Genomic DNA, 19804 nt, shown 5'->3' with positions numbered 1-19804 from the left:
GAAGCAAAAAATCTGTGAGGGGTCAAAAAGTTACTGTAGCGAACTGTGCTACTGGGACTTGACAAAAAACAGACCCACAGATGTTTAGTGTGGAAGTGAAGCATGCCCACTTATCCAGAACTTACCTCACAGCTCACCTTACCTTTACCATAACACTCTCAACACACCGGCAGCACTGCAACACACTGCAGATGGGGGCAGAACACACACAGTGGTGTCTGCTTTCTTAACATGTGAGGAAATCCATCACTAGGGCTTAGGATACCCTGGAGAGAGCAGTAGGCATTAGGAGGACCACATCAGACCACAACTGAGAAGCAATACACTGTATACAGCGCCAGGGCTTTTTACTGAAACTCACCCACCTCTGTGCTGGGTTAAGAGGTCAGTCCTCAGAGGGGAACTACCCGTTACACAGTGAGGCAAGATCCCTTTGAATAATCTCCGGCAATCTGATCTAATAAGTAGGTTATTAAGGAGGTATGGCTTAGAGTCAGTTCAGCACATGGTCACTGGGAGACCCACCAGAGCTCAGCAGAGTGAGTGGTGCAACTTTGGAGACAAAAAAGTCTGGACTCCAGACTCAGAGGAAATTTTGTCATCAAACTCATAATGTTAGTCCAGTAAATGAGACGAACAGGCTTGAGAGGAAAAGGAAAACACATTTTTGCCTTCTCATTTCCGAGTAGTCTGTTTCTACCGCGTTGGATGTTGGTAAACAACTTGCGCCTGGGGGAGCAAACGAAAGGGCCTTCTGTAAGGGATCTGATATCGTTACACAGAGCAAAACCATCGGGACCAACATCTGTGTTCTCAGGGTGACTGTGAACCAAAACAGATGCAATTAAGGAACACCACTCACAAGCCAATGGTGGGGCACGGTGTGGAGGAAGACACACACACACACACACACACACACACACACACACACACACACACACACACACACACAACTGAGAGTTCCACAGTAGCGGCTCCTAGCGGAAGCCAGGGGAAGTCAGAATGTTGTGACAAAAGACGCGAAAATTTCACACAGGTGAAATAAACTCTAATGAAACATTGCACGTCATTATATTCCATATGGTGACGGGGTTGCTTTTCAAAGTCATATCGTAACTAAGTCTCTCGTTTTACAGTATCCGAGGCTTGCACATACATTTCATGCCGTTGAAGGGAATCCATACGATACGACGAACTCCAAGATACGACGAACTCCATGTCCTCCATTGATTTTAGTCAGTGAAATGTCATTGTAAACATAGTTTAATAAAACACATTTTCTTCCTGCACATCTATATGCTCACTATGTCTTATGAATAATTGGAATAAAGGAAAGGGAAGAAAGTTGTGCGACACTAGGATTAGGTCCCTGAACCAATTTTATGCTAAATCTGCGGCTCAAGATTTAGTTGCACTGCTTTAGCCTCATGTTATATGTGCAGCACACCTAGCTTAGCAAAAATCTTTACATGGGAAAGTATTTTGAAACGGTTTCTCTCTTTTATTGTGAGTGGAGGTCTGTAATATGCGTGTTAGATGAAACTGACTTAATGAAACCAGTCATGACATAACTGCAAGCCCGTCAACCCTCTGTATCATGAACTAAACACCACCCCACCTCCTCACCCAGCCTCCACTTCCAACATTTTGTTGGGCTCTCCTCAGTTTCAAAATTGATGTGCCACTACTGGAGTGCCACGACAGTTTTACACGGACCTCACACAGAGAGCAAGAGAAGGGGGCCCTCATTCATATCTGCTTTCCAATCAGTCCTCAGAACTGGAAGCATCTGCAGCATCTGGTATCCTGATGCTACACACACACACACACACACACACACACACACACACAGACTACCATGATGCGATCTTCACCTGCGATCTTTGCCCACAGGTCAAATCAGACAGAGCTCCCTTTGAACTCTCCATGATTATAATGGAGCGCCATTGATACATATGAATCATTGGGATGGATGGTCTCTGACACTCTCATTGGCCCCTGTGTGTCTGTGCCAGAGTGCATCCCTAGGGTGTATCCAGATTTAGTGCTACGTGACTACAGGCCTCGTAGAGACTGACAGCAATGGATGACCCACCACCCCAACATTTAGAGATCAGGTAGTGCTGTTATTCTTTTATAATGCACTTGCAGGTAGACATAACTCTTAATTCCTTTGCAGGTAGTGAAGACTTCAAGGGTTCATTTTACTGCATGATATTAATCTTGGCATGAAATGGTCTCGGGTCTTGTTGTTAGTCTACTCTAAATGAACAAATCTGAGGCACTCTCACCTTTCTGAACTTTGGACAAGGCTCAACACAAATAGCTTCAAATGAAACAACACATGGGGATTACATCTCAGTGCTACTGCTTCAGGAACATGCTTTACATGTTTGTGTCTGTTTCTCATAGAAAAAAATGAATGCTTGCAAATATATACAGAAGAAAAAGAAAAGAAAGCAAAACAATATGTTCTCCAGGCGAAGAGCTAAATATGCTAAAGAGCTAGCGTTCCTCTCTATTCTCCTGCAGTATTTTGTGTGCTTGCCTGCGGGCGCCAGTCCTTTACCTGTGGCCTTCTCTGGGTTGTTGCACATGAAGCAGAGCCAACCTCCCTCCTCCTCACTGTAACCAAACAGGTCGAAGAAGCGAACCTCCTCCAGATGGATCTGCAGACTGTCTAGGTCCTGTTGGGAGGGTAGAGAGAGAGGTACAGAGAGGTAAATAGAGAGAAAGAGAGAGAGAGAGCGTGATAAAGAAAGGGAACACACAGGGAAGATATGGAAGTCAGAGTCAGTCACTTTCACCTTGCTCACATGATCATTTAATCTCTTGAGGCTGAGGCTGGATCTTCAGGAGGCATGGACACTGTCTATGACCTGAGGGTTTATGGGTAGGTGCATGCACAGGCCTGTCACCGTTTCATCCTCTCTCCCTCTCTGATGGGACATTAGCCTGGGTCAGTGCAGGGTCTGGGGAAAGGTATCTCCCTCTTAGCTCCCCTATGGTTGGAGCAGTATATCTGTCCTCCCCCTGAACTAGAAGCATTTAGTGAAACTTTATCTGGGCTTTTCCTGTGGTTTGCCTCGGTGACAAGCTACTGAAAGAGGGTCTGTGAAGCATGAAGCTTAGGCTTTATGTATGAGATGCTGGAGAGGCTCAACAGGGCTTCAGGCCCACCAGAGAACTGCTGCCAAACCTAATGATGAAGGCCTTGCTAAATACACTAATTTCCATATAAATATGGCTTCCATATAAATGTGACGTTTCTGAGGGAGTGGGTTTTCTCCTTTGCTAAGTTTATTTTGTACCGTCATGGACCCATAACTGGGGCAATAATGTGCAGAACTAGGCGCATTTCCTTCCCCTTTTCATTATTCCCAAAGCGGTAGAGTGCTTTCTCGCTCATGACGTTCTCCACACATAAATCACAGAGACTGAAGATTTGCAATGCATTTCAGTAGAGATTCACAACCCTGCCTACTGTAACATGTATAATAATAATAATAATAATAATAATATGTGACTGTGAATATGTGGAGTAGGTAGAGGATGTTGCTGAAACTGGCTTTGCTGTGACACACCATGAAACCATACATGGGGTGCAAGCAGTGTTAATTTCGTTGACGAAAACTATGACGAAAAATATTCGTTAACGACCTTTTTCCCGTGACTAAGACGAGACTAAGACGTGACGAAAACGGATCTTTATAAATAAAAACTATGACTAAATCTATATTAACTTTCGTTGACGAGACGAGACGAGACGAAAATGTTGGTGGTTGACTAAGTCACAATTTTTTTTTTTTTTTGGTTGACTAAGTCAACAGTTTTTTTTTCTAAACTTGTATGCACATCATTGGTTGAATGTTGCCCGGTCCTGTATCTATCCCTCCTCCACTCCCTGAGATGCCCAGACAGACATGCAAGTGACGCCCTATGGCTGAACGTTATGATGGCTGAAGTTCAAGCACTCGGTACTGGAAGACAAATAAGAATAGATATCTGGACAGTCTTTAATTATAACTTGACAGAAAATAAAACACAATGCACCGCAATAACCGGAGAGAAACCTTGTGGCTTCAAAATAGGTGGGAAGAACACAACAAGAGGCACCTGAAAGCGCACAAGACAACCCTGCCATTTATGCCAAGGTAAATTAGCTAGTAACTGTCAATGATAATTAGCTAATATTAACTAGTTATTCGAATATATTAGCCAACGTTAAGTTAACTTCAAAGGGGCAGTCGAGTGTATAGGTTGTGTCAGCTTGGATAACTAGCTAGTCATTTTCGATTGAAACCTCCCGTTTGGCTTGGCAAATGAGTTCCAAAACTTTTAGCTAGCTAACGTTGGCTAACTATGAGGTAGCATAGCTAAGTTATACTAGCTATCGATAACTAGCTAGTAAACACATTGCAGAATGGACTATAGGACAGGCCACGCATGACATTAATCAAGAAAAAATAAATGAATATGTGATTGGTTTACATATCCTTGTCTATTTATGCAACTGTTATTATCATTGGCACTACTTTCAACTCTCAAACTATCTGTCTAGCTAAATACTGTATGTTGGTTATCAGATTGCACAGCAATTCATATAGAGGATATGTGGTTGATTTAACTAAGGCCAGGTAGGCATAGTAGTTGTATTGTGTTATCAGATCATTTGAATCTTCAAAATCTAGACTTGATATTCTCTTATATTTGAATGATAATACTGTTAATTAAGTATTGCCTTAAAATTATTATTTACATTGAATTCATTGGAATTCAGCTGTAGGCATAGGAGATCTGTATCTTAGAGACTAATTGCATCCACAGTTTAAGTACTGCAAGCTTGACTATTATGCAGTTGTAGACACAACACAAGGGGTCCCCGGGCCTGAGAAGGGATGGAAAGGAGTTTAATGTGACTATAAGATGAACTTAATTTTTAGTTTAATGTGACTAAAACTAGACTAAAATGTAATGAGACTTCGTCGACTAAAACTAGACTAAAATGTTCTGAGTTTGCGTCGACGAAAACTAGACTAAAACTAAGCAGGATAAAAATGACTCAAAGTGACTAAAACTAATATGCATTTTCGTCTTAAGACTAAATCTAAAATAGCTGCCAAAATTAACACTGGGTGCAAGGCCCACACTCGGAGCCAGGATAGTCAGAAGTGCTCATGATGGGAAACCTAACAGCAAACATCTGCAAATAGTCTGTGGATGTATGCAGGCAGTATGTTTGAGTGACTGTACAATGGTGTGTGTGTGTGTGTGTGTGTGTGTGTGTGTGTGTGTGTGTGTGTGTGTGTGTGCGCGCGTGTGTGTGTGTGCTTGCGTGCATGTTTGAATGAACTCTGTATGCTCTGTGCTTGAGCTGTTTGGTTCCCCTCTCATGTCCATTAAGAAATTGGGAAATTCTGAACATGCTGGAGTTTCACTGGCAAAACCATGTCAGTGAGACCCAAACATGATGAAAGGGGCACTACAGTCAAAATGTTTTTTAGGGGGGGCATTTTACAGCTTTCCTATGATGCAAACAGTTAGGTCATTCAACCTCAATAGAAACCACCACTGTAGATTTCTAACCACTATGAAGCAACAGAACACAATATTAACTGCAGACACCTAACATGGCTAACTAAATGAAAATCGCAAAACACCAGAACAACAGAACAGACAAAGAACCACACCCCTGGCTAATGTCCAGCATGCATTGTGCTCTACTATGGGGTAAAAGACAGTATGGTAAGGTAACAGCTTACATATGCCACGTGTCCTCATCAGGAGACAAATACAAAAGCATGTTCAGATGTTCAGACAATCATTTTGGCTATTTCTGCTTTAACAGTTGATCATAAAGATAATCCTTGTTACTCAAATAGAGAGTTTGCTGCATTCGCAGATAAGTATAATACGAGACTTTCCTTGCGGAGTAGAGGGGAGTGAGCGAGCAGGAGGTTTTACACACTTGTAGAGATTACACAGATGTACGCATTATAACTGATCTGGCTCACCATGATTCACGATTTTACTGATGTGGTCATGGCGCATTTCAGGGGAAATATCAGAAACATCATGTGGCTGGAGTTCACCTTTAAACGCAGGTGAGAGAACAGAGATGCTGATTAAAAAAGGGTCGAGCTTGGAGACTGAGACCAGACTCACAACACATATAGTCTATTTCCTGGTATTAAAAAAGCACATGGCAAGACTTCTGTTCTTACAGCTTCCAAGAAAGGCTTCCAAAATCTCCAAATCTCCAAACAAATATTCAGAGGTGTCATTTTAACGACTCTATTTCGATCCTGCTATCCTGACCGAGTCAGGTCTGTTTCAAATTAAATATTTCAACCAAGTCAAGCTCAAAATGTGACATTGTGAATGAGACTCCTGGGATTCGTCTTAGATTGTGCATACTTGTATAAAGTTATTTTCCCCTTTAAACAAAGACAGTAAATGTACACAACTTGCTGCACACAAATGACGCAATGCCACTACAATCCTCAACAAACAGGAGATATCGCAGAGCCAGAACAAGATTGAGAGAGTACATGAGCGAGAGAGAGAGAGAGAGAAAGAGAGAGAGAAACAATGCTTGAATCTGTTTTAGAATAAATATATCAGTGAGTGCACAAGACAAATTGCCTGGAAATCACTCAGCGGGGGATGTTTAAAGTTCCACTTTTTTAAGACCTTAATGGAGGTTATATTTACAGTGTGCTGTTTGTGTGGGTGAGTTCATGAACATGGCGGTATGTTTTTTTTTTTATGTACATGAGCTTGTGTTTGTGTGTGTGTGTGTGTGTGTGTGTGTGTGTGTGTGTGTGTTTAGATCTGGTTGTCTATAAAAAAAGCTGCGCATTTAAAGAATGCACCCTGCAGTAAGTGATGATAGTAAGAGCGTGACTCAGGATGCCCCCAGCACAGGAAGGGTGTGTGTGTGCGTGTGTGTGTGTGTGTGCGTGCGTGCGTGCGTGCGTGCGTGCGTGGGTGCAGGAAGGGACACATGGTGAGTCACTCCACACATGCTAGAGCTGCCTATTCCAGGAAGTGGCTTCACTGGCCCCGATGTCTCAGATGATGCCTCGCCTGCCATGTCTGGGCAGCAGAGCTCACTCGCTCTCTCTCCCCCCCACGTCCAAAACATTGGCCAATCAGCACGGGCAGAGAGCCAGGGATTGGGCAATGGGCACCAAACAATGCTCTCCTCTGATACGTGGAGGAGAAACAGCATTAAAATCCCAAACCCAAAAGCCCACAGTAATATCCAGTGCACTGCCACGCGAGACAGAGACAGAGTAAGGTCTGAGACAGAGACAGAGAGGTCTGAGACAGAGACAGAGTAAGGTCTGAGACAGAGACAGAGACAGAGAGGTCTGAGACAGAGAGGTCTGATACAGAGACAGAGAGGTCTGAGACAGAGACAGAGTAAGGTCTGAGACAGAGACAGGCCTGAGACAGAGACAGAGACCTCAGACAGAGACAGAGAGAGACCTCAGACAGAGAGGCCTGATACAGAGACAGAGACAGAGAGGTCTGAGACAGAGACAGAGAGGTCTGAGACAGAGAGGTCTGAGACAGACACAGAGAGGTCTGAGACTGAGACTGAGACAGAGACAGAGAGAGGTCTGAGACAGAGACAGAGAGGTCTGAGACAGAGAGAGGTCTGAGACAGAGACAGAGAGAGGTCTGAGACAGAGACAGAGAGGTCTGAGACAGAGACAGAGAGGTCTGAGACAGAGAGGTCTGAGACAGAGACAGAGAGGTCTGAGACAGAGACAGAGAGGTCTGAGACAGAGAGAGGTCTGAGACAGACACAGAGAGGTCTGAGACAGAGACAGAGAGGTCTGAGACAGAGAGAGGTCTGAGACAGACACAGAGAGGTCTGAGACAGAGACAGAGAGAGGTCTGAGACAGAGACAGAGAGGTCTGAGACAGAGACAGAGAGAGGTCTGAGACAGACACAGAGAGGTCTGAGACAGAGACAGAGAGAGGTCTGAGACAGAGACAGAGACAGAGAGGTCTGAGACAGAGACAGAGACAGAGACAGAGAGGTCTGAGACAGAGACAGAGAGAGGTCTGAGACAGAGACAGAGAGGTCTGAACCAGGCCACAGGGCCACTCAGTTCTCGGGGCTGTGGGCCAATCTCCTCTTGTGGAAGGGAGAGGGCATCAGGGAATAGGTGGATAGTAGCTATGTAGTAGTATCTGTTGGATCAGACACATGCATTCCAATCAATCCGTATAACCTGTTGTGTGTATGTACTGAAACACACACACACACACACACACACACACACACACACACGTCTATTGAGTCTTTGGCTAAGGCCAGTAGACCACAATAGGCAGGACAATGATAGGAGGAATCTGTGGTCTCACACACACGCTCTTTTGGTATGATTACTGACTGCCACAAGTCACATTTCTTTAATGCCTTCAAGATGGCTGGGGAATGCAGATTCCACTAAGACCTCCAGTGAGGGCTTTTTTTTTTTTACAGAATCCTGGAGAGGATGAAGAGGAACGATTGTGAATTCTATTAGAGCCTCACCACAGCACTAAAGCTCCTAGGTGGAAATCATTCCAGCCTCCTTCTCCCCCGTTCTCTCCATTTGACTCTAACACACACTCTTATTGCACCTTGAAAATGCTGTGTGTGTGTTTGTAGTATGTATATATTGTGTAGTAATAGTGTATAGATTTCATAGTGTATAGATTTCATTGCAAGCCCCCCCCCCCCCCTCTCCTGAAGAATCCATCCAGAACATTCTATGGGTTTTGCTGTGGAGCGATAGATAAACAGGCCCCCCTCCCCTCTCCTCTTCCCTACGAGGGGGTCGTGTGAGTAATTTAAGAGCTCTGGCTACTGAGGGCACCATCCAAGCCAAGGGCTAAACTTATATAGCACTCGCCTTCCATCTCAAACACATTACAGGTGAAACACGAGCAGTAGCCGAAATTTAAAACAGGCAAAGAAAAGGACACGTTCGGTTTTAGGTAACTCAATACTGCCAAGCCCCCCATGTGTCCTGCTCATATTCTCACTGGCCAACTGGCTTTGTATAATTTCTCCTGTGCAGAGGTGGTGCTCTTTGATTGGAGCTTATTAACAGGAATATGACTAGCAGGCCAATGAAGCATCTTTCTTTTTTTGTCTGACTCTCCATCTGTTTGTCATTCAGGAGGCCTCACTACTGACGACAGAGACAAATCACAACTCACAGAGAGTTTGTGGGGGGCAGAGAAGAGACGGACTAATCAATAAGATAAGAAAAGAAAGGGACAATAAGAGAGACACAAACAACAAAATGGCAGTGAAAGAAAAGGAGACACAGAATGACAAAAAAAAAACCTGTCACTGTGCAAGAAGAGAGCCAGAGAACAGATGAAGTGATGACGTGCATCTGCCAGGGTCCCACTAGCCTGGCCAGAGGCCAGCTGCTGGATGCAGATATGAGGGGATGGGTTTGGTTGAGGGGTAGGCGAACTGATCCGGGGTCAGCCGTGATGACACCAATCTGCTCCAGATGTGGGGAGAAGTCACTGGGGGCCCTGGCAGGAACTTTACAGGCCAGACAGACAGCAGGGTAAATCAAGAGCTGTGAGCCCTGCAATGATAGTATTTCAGCAGAGAGTGAGAGGCCTTTTTTAAGGATGTGTTTATGAGTGTGTCCAAGGGGGTGTGGGTGTGTGTGTGTGTGTGTGTGTGTGTGTGTGTGTGTGTGTGTGTGTGTGTGTGTGTGTGTGTGTGTGTGTGTGTATGTTTGTGTGAGTGTGTGTGTGTGTGTGTGTGTGTGCTTGTGCGTGTGAGTGTGTGTGTGTGTGTGTGTGCACGCGTATGCTTTCCAAGCGGCTGCCACACTTGTGTACAGCATGTCATTCATTCAGGAAGAAAGATGGCCCCTCTGTGAGTACCAATACAACAGCAGACTCTAAAAGTGGACATCTGTATTTCCCCTGCCCCTCTAATGGTCTCCGAGCGGCCGCTCAACACGTCTGCTGCTGACAGTGATGCACGAGAGCGGATGCTGGTGCTTATGCCTGGCCAGCTTAAAGAGATAGGGTCTTGTGTAATGACGATTGTGACCTTTAAAGACGGTGAGGGCTGTGGTGGCCTTTGAAGTTCTCTGTAGTTTTTCCAGCCATATATCACACTCTAATGTGCCTCTAATGGGGAAAAGGGGTTTATATTAGCAGGTCAAGCCATACTGAACCAGAGAGAGAGCGAGAGAGAGAGAGAGAGAGAGAGAGAGAGAGAGAGAGAAAGAAAGAAAGAGAGAGAGAGAAAGAAAGAAAGAGAGAGAGAGAGAGAGAGAAGGATGGGAAATGCACATGCAGCCTAAGGGTCAGATGGTGAAAGGTCGTAGGTCATAGTAAAAGTCTGTACCCGCAGGTGTTTGTGGGTGGCATGAGCTCAGTTAAGTTTAGAGGTCATTGTGTGTGTTTGTATAAATCAATATGTGTGTCTGTGTGTGTGTGTTTACCTTCTTGTGTGGGGTGATGCTCTGGGTCATGGCCAGACTGAAGCTGTGAGAGCCCTTGAGCTGGGTCTTCTCCCATAGGGCTTTGAGTCTCTGGATGGCCTCATGCTGGCAGGAGAGAGGCTCACTGGACTTACTCTGGAAAAATCACACGCACCACACACGCACACGCACACGCACACGCACACACACACACACACACACCCACCCACATACACACACCCGCACACACACATGCGCACACATGCACACGCACACGCACACACACACACAAAAACAAGCCTGGTCTCAATGGGAAAATATACCTTGAATCTATTGAAGTGTGTGTATTACTCTAGTGGATTCCTTGTGAAGAATGTAAAGCATGTTCTGTCCAGACCCACTGGTGCTCCATACTGACCTGTTGTGCGAGCAGCATGATGTGGATCCAGAGGTGAGGCTGGAAGCTGCTCAGGGAGAAGCTGGACTTGCTGTACAGGCAGTAGTGTCCCTTCAGTAGGCACGAGAAGGATAGCTTAGCTACGCAGCCCCGGCTCGAGTCTACAGCACACACACACACACACAAACACATAGGCATGGTCATGGAAATACTGGTGATGTGCCTATACATTAAAGGTTTTTTGTAATCAGGCAAAAGCATTCAAACTGAAATGATTTTTCCATGTTAACTCTCTCTCTCTCTCTCTCATGCTTCCCATCTTTCTCTCTTCCCTCTGTGTCTCTCTCTCTCGTTCCTCTTGCTCTGCAGCTGTTACCTTTGACACACTTTCCTCTAAACACTTCCAAAAGCAGGATAAACTACTCCCCTGGCATCCTATAAACTAGCAAGCTTTTCCACAAGACATGTGCATGTTGTATGTGTGTATGTGTGTGTGTGTACACTATTTCTGTTCCTGTGTATGCATGTGAGTGTATTTTGCTTGTCTGGACATCTTACCTTGACGAATATGTGTACGAAGATATCCCTACTCTTTTCCTCTATTGAGTTAATCAATGCCCCTCCTATTAATTTAGGTCTGTGTCAGCATAAAGACTATGCTGAGTGTGCGTGGTTCGTTGTGTGCAACAATATTGCATTTGTAAATATACTGTTTTTTTTTTTCATTTTTCATGCATCACAGAAACACGTCTAATTTAAAGCAGCAATACGGAGTTCTGTTCCAAAACTAGTAAGCTAATTACCTAAAAGGCATGCAAAAACCTTGCAAACACCACCAACAGCCCAGCTGACACTGATAGAAGCTTGCCAACACACTAACTGGTGTCTTTTGGCAGTTTAGCTGGCAATGTCATGCGTGTGAAAGCTTGTCTTCCATTTTTGAAGGGTGTACCAGCCCGTTACACAGAACTACATAAGGCATATCCTGGATGGCTAATGGGGAAAACACAGGTGTTTATCTGTCCTTCACATGACCATATGCTATCAAAATGAATTTGAGGATGGTAACTAAACTAGTTGCCTATAAAACCATATCTCAAAAAGTGTCAAATTGTTGCATAGTTTTACTTTAACATGTGGACTTTCATTTATGTGTGTGTGTGTGTGTGTGTGTGTGTGTGTGTGTGTGTGTGTGCGTTTGTGTGTGTTTGTGCATGTAAGTGTTTGCATGGGTAAGTGTGCACGTCTGTGCATAGGTGTGAGAGTAGATGAACAGACTTCCTTTACGCAGAGCTATGTGGGCGGCTGCTGAGTCCCCTTCAGATTCAGTTAAATAGACACAACGGACAAGATGCCCACTGGGGACAGAGTCTTACACTTACACCCCCCCCCCCCCCCACACACACACACTCTCTCTCTCTCTCTTCACTGCCTCACTCTCTCTCTCTTAAGGGCAGTCAGATAGCAGCGCTCTTGCTGGTCTCTGGTTGGTTGTCTTCACCCAGAGGAGTCAGAGTGAGAGAGTGACCCTTACGCCTCTAGTGCTGCAGGGACAGGGGGACAGCAGAAGGGCTGAGGGGGTCGTGCTCTGCCCCCACCAACTGGATGTTTTATCACACAGGCTTCAATTCCATCATGCTGTTGTTTTCTGGGCTTTAAGTACAAGCCTCAGCCCAAGGTCACTCACACATACACACACACACACACACACACGCACGCACACTCACAAACACAGAGTAGTGTGTTCTCAGGCACTGGTCCACCCTTTGTAGACACACACGTACACACAGACGGGCTCACGTGTTCTGTCGGCCTGTGGTGGCCACTGAGCCCACATACGTCATCTGCTCAGGCCTGCCGCTGATGTCATGCTCACGCACCCGCAGGGACACAGGCTGGGCCGCCAGGGCAGGAGGGCTGATTGGCTCATCCAGTCAGCGCCTCCTTATGATCCCGAGGTCTCCAGCAAATAGGAGTGTATATATACAGTGTGTGTGTGTGTGTGTGTGTGTGTGTGTCCTAATCACAGCCACCCTAAAAGGCCCCCTAACTGACTCCCTCACACACACACACACACACTGACACACACACACACACCACCAGACATGCTATACACAGCTCAAGTCCGACCTTTAATTCCGTTTCTTTATTTGGTTTACGGGGTGTTAAGGGGTAGGATCTGGTCTGCGCACAGACTGATTGGAGAGAAATATTTCACACGTGAGTGCTCAGTTTACTCTCGCAACAGAGTAGGCATCGTTAGCCACTTGACCTGGGCCTATGGAGACACATGGAGTTGTGTGAGGGTACACAAACAGTGAGGTCTGATAACCTGATCTACTGGGAATATAACATAATAATAAACTATTAAGGTTGTGAAGGGTGTGTATGTGTGTGTGACAGCATAAAGGCCTTAGATGACCTGGGAGGGATGGTTCTGATTTTGCCAGAGCAAGAGTAGGTTTTTAGTGTGCGTCCATGTGTGTGTGTGCGTGTTTGTGTGTGTGTGTGTGTGTGTGTTCAAATGCATGTCCATGAGGTTTCAGACCAAGTCCATGTTTACGGCCTACCCTCCTGTGATGAAGAGGAGCAGAGAGAGGCTGGTTGGCTAGCCGTGTTTGGGAGCTGGCGTCTGGGCCTGGCGTCTGGGGGTGCCCACCCTCCACCCCACATGTTTCCCATTAGCCACAGCGCCAGCGGAGATCTTAGCACTGAATACTCAGTGAGGGAACCCATCACTCCTCCTCTCCACTCTCTTTCACTCTCTCTCTCTCTATTTCTCTCTCTCTCCTCTGGTCCATGACTCCATAATCTTTTCTTGGTCTAACAGCCACAGACAGACGTGTTCTTAGTGTTCCGTGACGGCAACACATCAAATCAGCACACTCGGCTTAAACCGCCCTAGCAAACCAGAGCGGCCGAATACAAATAACCGGCAATGGCCTTGTTTTTGTTTCTTGTTTAGGAGAGGCCTGTATCAAAGTGGCTAACCGGAGTTTGGGAGTCCCGGGGCACTGTATGGAGGATGGGTGGCGCCTGAGCTATGGGTGAGGAAAGCGGAGATGGTGTGTTGATGAGGGCTGCGGTCTATTAAGTCATGTGTTTGTGAGCAGGGGTGAGGGGCAAAATGAGCTACGATTACCCCTACTGAGGTCTAATTCACCCAAACGCCACTTGGAAGTGGGTGATGAATGAAACTTTTTAGTGTGTGTATATGTGTGTGTGTGTGTGTGTGCGTGTGTGTGTGTGTGTGTGTGTGTGTGTGTGTCTCTGTGTCATCTACTGAGAGATGACCCCTATGCTACTGTTCCTGCGTCACTTGACGGAACTCATCACTGCTGCAACATGTCTAACGGTAACTCTACTTCCACTTTCCACAGAAAGTGGTTTAAATTACACACACGCAGTTACGGTTACATTTGGCTATGTTTTACAGACAGATTAATCTTTTCATTGTGACTCAGCCAGGTTAAAGTGTGTGTGTGTGTGTGTGTGTGTGTGTGTGTGTGTGTGTGTGTGTGTGTGTGTGTGTGTGTGTGTGTGTGTGTGTGTGTGTGTGTGTGTGTGTGACTGCAGCAGTACACAGTGGCATGTGGACGTGAGAGGCGTGATGGTTTGAAACTTGATAGCGCTCGGCTGCTAATGGCTGAGCCCTGCACACTGTCACTAGCCCTGAGCCAGGTGGTTAATCACAACCAAAATGAAACTGATGGCACCTTCCAGACTCGACGTGCAGGTTAGATCAAATGAAGAAGTGAAGGCTTTGTTTTCACAAGGCAGTCTGGTGAGGTATAATTTTCAGTCTGATAAAAGATAACTTTCTTAAAATGAGTTTGGGTGTGGGAATTTTTAGAGTTGTATTAAGTATAGAGTGTGTATAGAGTTGAGGCGAGAGATGATACTCTACAAATACCCCAAATTCCGCTCCAAACTCTCACTGACAATCTGGAATGTAGCTGACGATGGAGTGGTTCTGACCCTGAAGATGACTCCAAATAGTTCTTGTGAATAATGGAGTGGGGCTGGAGCTGAGAGGAACTATGCAGTCGGTTACCTTCAATGACACAGTGCTCCGGTACAGGGATCTGCTTGACCATCTCGGCACAGAAAGCCTTGATTGTCTCCAGGTTGTCCCTCATGTGCGTCCACAGCCTATCTGTGTCCTGAGGTTGGTCTCTGACGACCTCTCTCCGTCCTATCTCTCCCGGATTAGGCGTCTCCTGTCCGCTGGGGCTCTGCTTGAGGGGCAGCTTCGCGGCTGAGGTGGCGGCCGGTGGAGTCGAGGACAGGGCCTCCTCCTCCTCTGGGGCCCGGGGGGTCTCTGGGCTGGGGGGACTCTCACACAGGAGGGCCTCGGAGGTCAGCTCCACTCCCTCTTCCTGGCCGTTGTCAGAGTTGATGGAGCGAGAGCGCACCGCATGCAGGGCCAGACTCTTAGACCTGTGGACACAGGCAGAACAGCTCTCAGTGATATATAGGATATAACCATGCAATCCAAACAATACATGAACATACTGTATGCTTTAGCAGATGTGTCCCACGAGTCTTGTGTTCTTGTATGTTAAAGGAGATGATGGTAATGGAGGGTTAAGAGTGTCTAGCTTTTTCATAATTATGTATGACTACGCAAAACAATGCGTCTTATTGGGCTATGCTGCTAATACACAGCCTTCCACTGAGTTTTGCTGATGGAGCCGTTTTAGGAGGCATTGTTCTTTAAGATTTATGTTTGACACAGAGTGGGACTGATTAAGGTTATTGTCTGGTAAAATGCATGATCTGTTGTGTATCTGTTGGGTCTTATGAATGTGTAGACAGGAAAGAGGTGTTAGTCCAGCTCATATATAAATCAGTCAGCTCTGTGTGGAACTCCAGGAGTCCTGGGAAAGTAACAATGGCTGAAGTTCATCATCAGACCCCTCAGAGCCTCTCTCTCTCTCAAATAAAAATGCAAATTTGATTTGTAATATTAGGAACCCATGCATGGATTTCAATATTTGTAACAGTTTTTCGCCATTTTGCAAATGTGTGTAGGAATATTCCCTTCTGTCCTCGTAAATCGTGATAACCCTATTCCAGGGCTCATCACATGTCAGGTCAGTGAAGATGAAACCACATCTGCTCCGGTCCTCTCCAGCATAGCCTCATGGAGCCAGACACATATTACAACACTACACAACCATGGGAGAATTTGGTCTTAATGTGAGCGGGAACATTTAGCAATTAGTGTGTTTTAACCACTGCAATGCACCCCCCGCTTTGGGAAGACAGGGTTCAAGTGGTGGTGCAGATTCCAAACATGAACAGCAGAGGTGAGTGGAGCATTTGTCAGGTTCTGGGCCTCTTAAAGAAGGGAAGCCAGGCTTGTTTGCACAGTTCAGTACCACAATTCACTGCAATTCAGCACCACACTTTTGACTTGTCTTGTGAAAGTCACGTCTGGCTCCATTAAATCTGTGCAGGTGTAACAGTGCGGTGGAGACTGGGCAGGTAAGGTGCCGGCCGACCCACCTGTTGAACCTCATCTCCCTGCGCTCGTCGCGGGCGGCCTGGCCCAGGCTGTAGCGCCGCTGCGGGGCCGGGGAGCTCTCCTCCCCTGGGGCCTCCTCAACCTCCTCCACCATCTTCTCCTCGAAGGCCTGAATCTTCACCTGCAGCCGCTGGTCCTCGTCCCCCACACTACCACTGGAGTCTGCCTCTGCCGGCTTACATAGGTCCTCTGCCTCCTCCTCACTCCTGAAATACACACACACACACACACACACGCACATGCACACGCAGATGCACACACACACACGCACACACACACACACACACACACACACACACACACACACACACACACACACACATTTTGTTTTACGTGCACATACAGTGACACATGTGTGAAAATGTATGCATTGTCACACATCATGTGACACGTACTTTCTATGTACATACAAATATACACAGATATTCACCCATACAAAAAAATGCTTGTTGAAAGACACACTGTATTGCACCACTGATGGATATATGAAATATACTATAATACTCTCAAGCTGGGGGGGAAGAGGATGCCGTTCAGACCAGGCCACAGACTGACCTCCGGGGTCACAGACCACGTCTCACTGTCTGTTGGTCTTTAACTGTTAATGTTGTGGCAAAAATGTGTTCCACATAAAAACGTAAAATAATTGCAAGCCTTTTCACTGGTGTGAGGCAACTCTCTAGGAGATGATGGCAGTCACCTTTAAACAGCATATGGCTACAGGATCACTAAATCACTAAATCAACAATACACTGAATTCTGAAAACTCGTGGTCAAAATTGCAGCCTTTTTTTTGTGCAGAAATTCCACAACTTTTTTTGTGGAAATATTACGGTAATAAGAGAAAATTGCAACTCGCAATTACCCTATGCCCTACAGCCACCCGGAGACATACTCTCAACATCTGTGCTTTCGTACTGTCATTTATGAGACTCACACACACACACACACACACACACACACACACACACACACACACACACACACATCTCTAGCCTACAGCCTTTGCACTATCCACACAAGCACAGGAACACTATATTTTTTTGCACTATCCACACCAGCAGCACAAGAACACTTTCCTCCTGGACATCGACACTGTCACAATCATTGCATTCTGTACCATAGGGTCAGACCCATCCTTGTATCTGTAAACACCCCCACTCCGTGTGAATATGTTCTCCCTATGTATATGTAATTTATGTATGTATGTCGGTGAGGTGTATAAGTGTAAAAGCTACTGGATGACCTACATTTCCCTCAGGATTACTAAAGTATCCATCTATCTATCTATCTAGTGAACTCTGAGCGGCACATTCTCAAAACAGCACCTCCTCCGCACCTCCCCTCAACGCTCCTCTCCTCTTCTCAGAGAATCCAGCCCTCCCTTTTTCTCCTCCTCATTGTCCTCTCAGTTCGGATCAATTCAATATTTGCTTTAATGACATGAAAACAATCCATTTATATTGTCAAAGCTCTCTCGTTCTATTTCTGTTTCTGGTGTTCCCTTCTGCCTAAGTTGAGTTCCAAAACAGACCAGGCCCCCAGCAAAGCAAAATTGTACAAAAGCTGGACGGAATGTTCCAGCATGAAAAAAAAGGGAATGTTCCGTGCCATTCTGTGAGCAGAGCCAGTTTGAAAAACCTTTCAGCGAAAAAATATGGGTGTGGAAATACATCTACCGCAACCAGCCCCTTCTCAGATCCAGTCTATTTCTGGCAGCATGTTTTGGATGTACACATCTTAGAGTCTGACTGACACTGAAATGACTGAGTGAATGTAGCGAGTGAGTGAGTCCAATTAGTACTCTTACTGTGTCCAAATGTATGTCCAAACCAGGTGGCTTGTTACTCTAAGACCTTATAAACAGTAATTACACCATCAGTATAAAAACCTCACTTTGAATAGTAAAACAAATCTCTGGTTTCTGAAAATATGGTTTTGCAACACAAACTGGATCAGGAGGGGGCGGCCATGAAATTAGCTGGCTTCAGTGAGGGAAAACAGACAAAGCAAGGTTCTTCGGGGGGAAAAAAAGTGTGGTTAGTTTACGATAGGAGGGAATGTGTGGTATTCAAATACAGTCACCAACAGCATGTGAGAATGAATAGATTGCAGTGCATGATGTCTTGGGAAAACTGAGAGTTGATATTACCTTGTCATTATTAAACTTGTGTCTTTATTGTCAATGTGCTCACTGGAAAGTCAGAGATGGTTTGTCAATATCAGTGTTTGTGTGCGCCTACCAGCATGCACTCATACGTCACCTGCAGCACTTTGTGTGTGTGGCATCTGACCAATAACCACGCCTGGATGGAGGACCATTCATGTGTGTGTGTGTGTGTGTGTGTGTGTGTGTGTGTGTGTGTGTGTGTGTGTGTGTGTGTGTGTGTGTGTGTGTGTGTGTGTGTGTGTGTGTGTGTGTGTGTGTGTGTGTGTGTGTGTGTGTGTGTGTGTGTGTGTGTGTGTGTGTGTGTGTGTGGTTGGTGGGTAAGTATGTGGCAACTGCCCAATGGGCATGAGATGGCAATGAAGCTGTTGCTCATGCATTATATAGGAGTGTGTGGGTGGGTGGTTGAGTGTGTGTGTGTGTGTGTGCGTAAGTGCACGTGCGTGTGTATCCTGCCAGCTCCATGTGTATCCAAGCGTCTGCCCATGAGCCGTGTGATGGGGTAAAGCCATTGCTCATGTGGTAGGTATGAGTGTGAATGGGTGTGTGCACACTCCAGACGGGTGCCCCAGTAGGCGGGGGAAGGCAGGGAAGCTGTAGTGCATATGAGTGTGTCTATGAAAGTGTGTCAGCGTGATGTGTGTAATGTGCGCGTGTATCTGCATGCTACATCAGCCAGAACAGCAGGTGCGATGGCAGTGAAGCTGTTGCTCATGCGGTAGATGTGTGTGTGTGCGTGTGTAGTGTGTATGTGTGGGTGTGTGTGTGTGTGTAGTGTGTGTGTGTGTGTGTGTGTGTGTGTGTGTGTGTGTGTGTGTGTGTGTGTGTGTGTGCACGCATACCTGCATGGTCCGGCAGCTTCCAGGCGTCGGCCCAGCAGGCGTGCGATGGCTGTGAAGCTGTTGCTCATGCGGTAGATGTCCTTGCCGCCTCCCCCCAGCAGGTCGCCGTAGCGGTCGGTCAGGCGGCGGATCTCAAGCAGCAGGGTGTGGTGGACGCTGTGCTCCATGCTGGCCAGCAGAGACACCAGGTAGAGCAGGGAGCTCCGCGCCTCCTCCTGCACACAGGGAGCACCACCACAAGCCCAACATCAGGGTACGTGAGGAGGGACTGCACACAGGGAGCACCACCACAAGCCCAACATCAGGGTACGTGAGGAGGGACTGCACAGCCCTGCAGAGCATGGGCTTCACCCTCACGAAGAAGAAACAGCATGGCCACACATGGCGAAACTTCAGGGAACA

At 46.3% G+C, this 19804-nt stretch overlaps 1 protein-coding gene across 1 annotated transcript in view; it reads right to left on the bottom strand.

The window, feature by feature from the left end:
* veph1 (ventricular zone expressed PH domain-containing 1) overlaps window positions 1-19804 on the bottom strand; it is a 68164-nt gene that overhangs the window by 10267 nt on the left and 38093 nt on the right. The window contains exons 7-12 of the mRNA XM_031573716.2: window positions 19403-19617; window positions 16375-16599; window positions 14918-15303; window positions 10885-11024; window positions 10488-10622; window positions 2570-2687 (exon numbers count right to left, since the gene is read on the bottom strand). Of these exons, the coding sequence (XP_031429576.1) occupies window positions 2570-2687; window positions 10488-10622; window positions 10885-11024; window positions 14918-15303; window positions 16375-16599; window positions 19403-19617 (1219 nt within the window). The remainder of the gene's footprint in view (window positions 1-2569; window positions 2688-10487; window positions 10623-10884; window positions 11025-14917; window positions 15304-16374; window positions 16600-19402; window positions 19618-19804) is intronic.

Source organism: Clupea harengus, chromosome 9 (assembly GCF_900700415.2).
Source record: "Clupea harengus chromosome 9, Ch_v2.0.2, whole genome shotgun sequence".
Lineage (NCBI taxonomy): Eukaryota > Metazoa > Chordata > Actinopteri > Clupeiformes > Clupeidae > Clupea > Clupea harengus.
The sequence above is the reverse complement of the archived record's forward strand: the minus strand, read 5'-3'. Positions and strand labels throughout refer to the sequence as shown.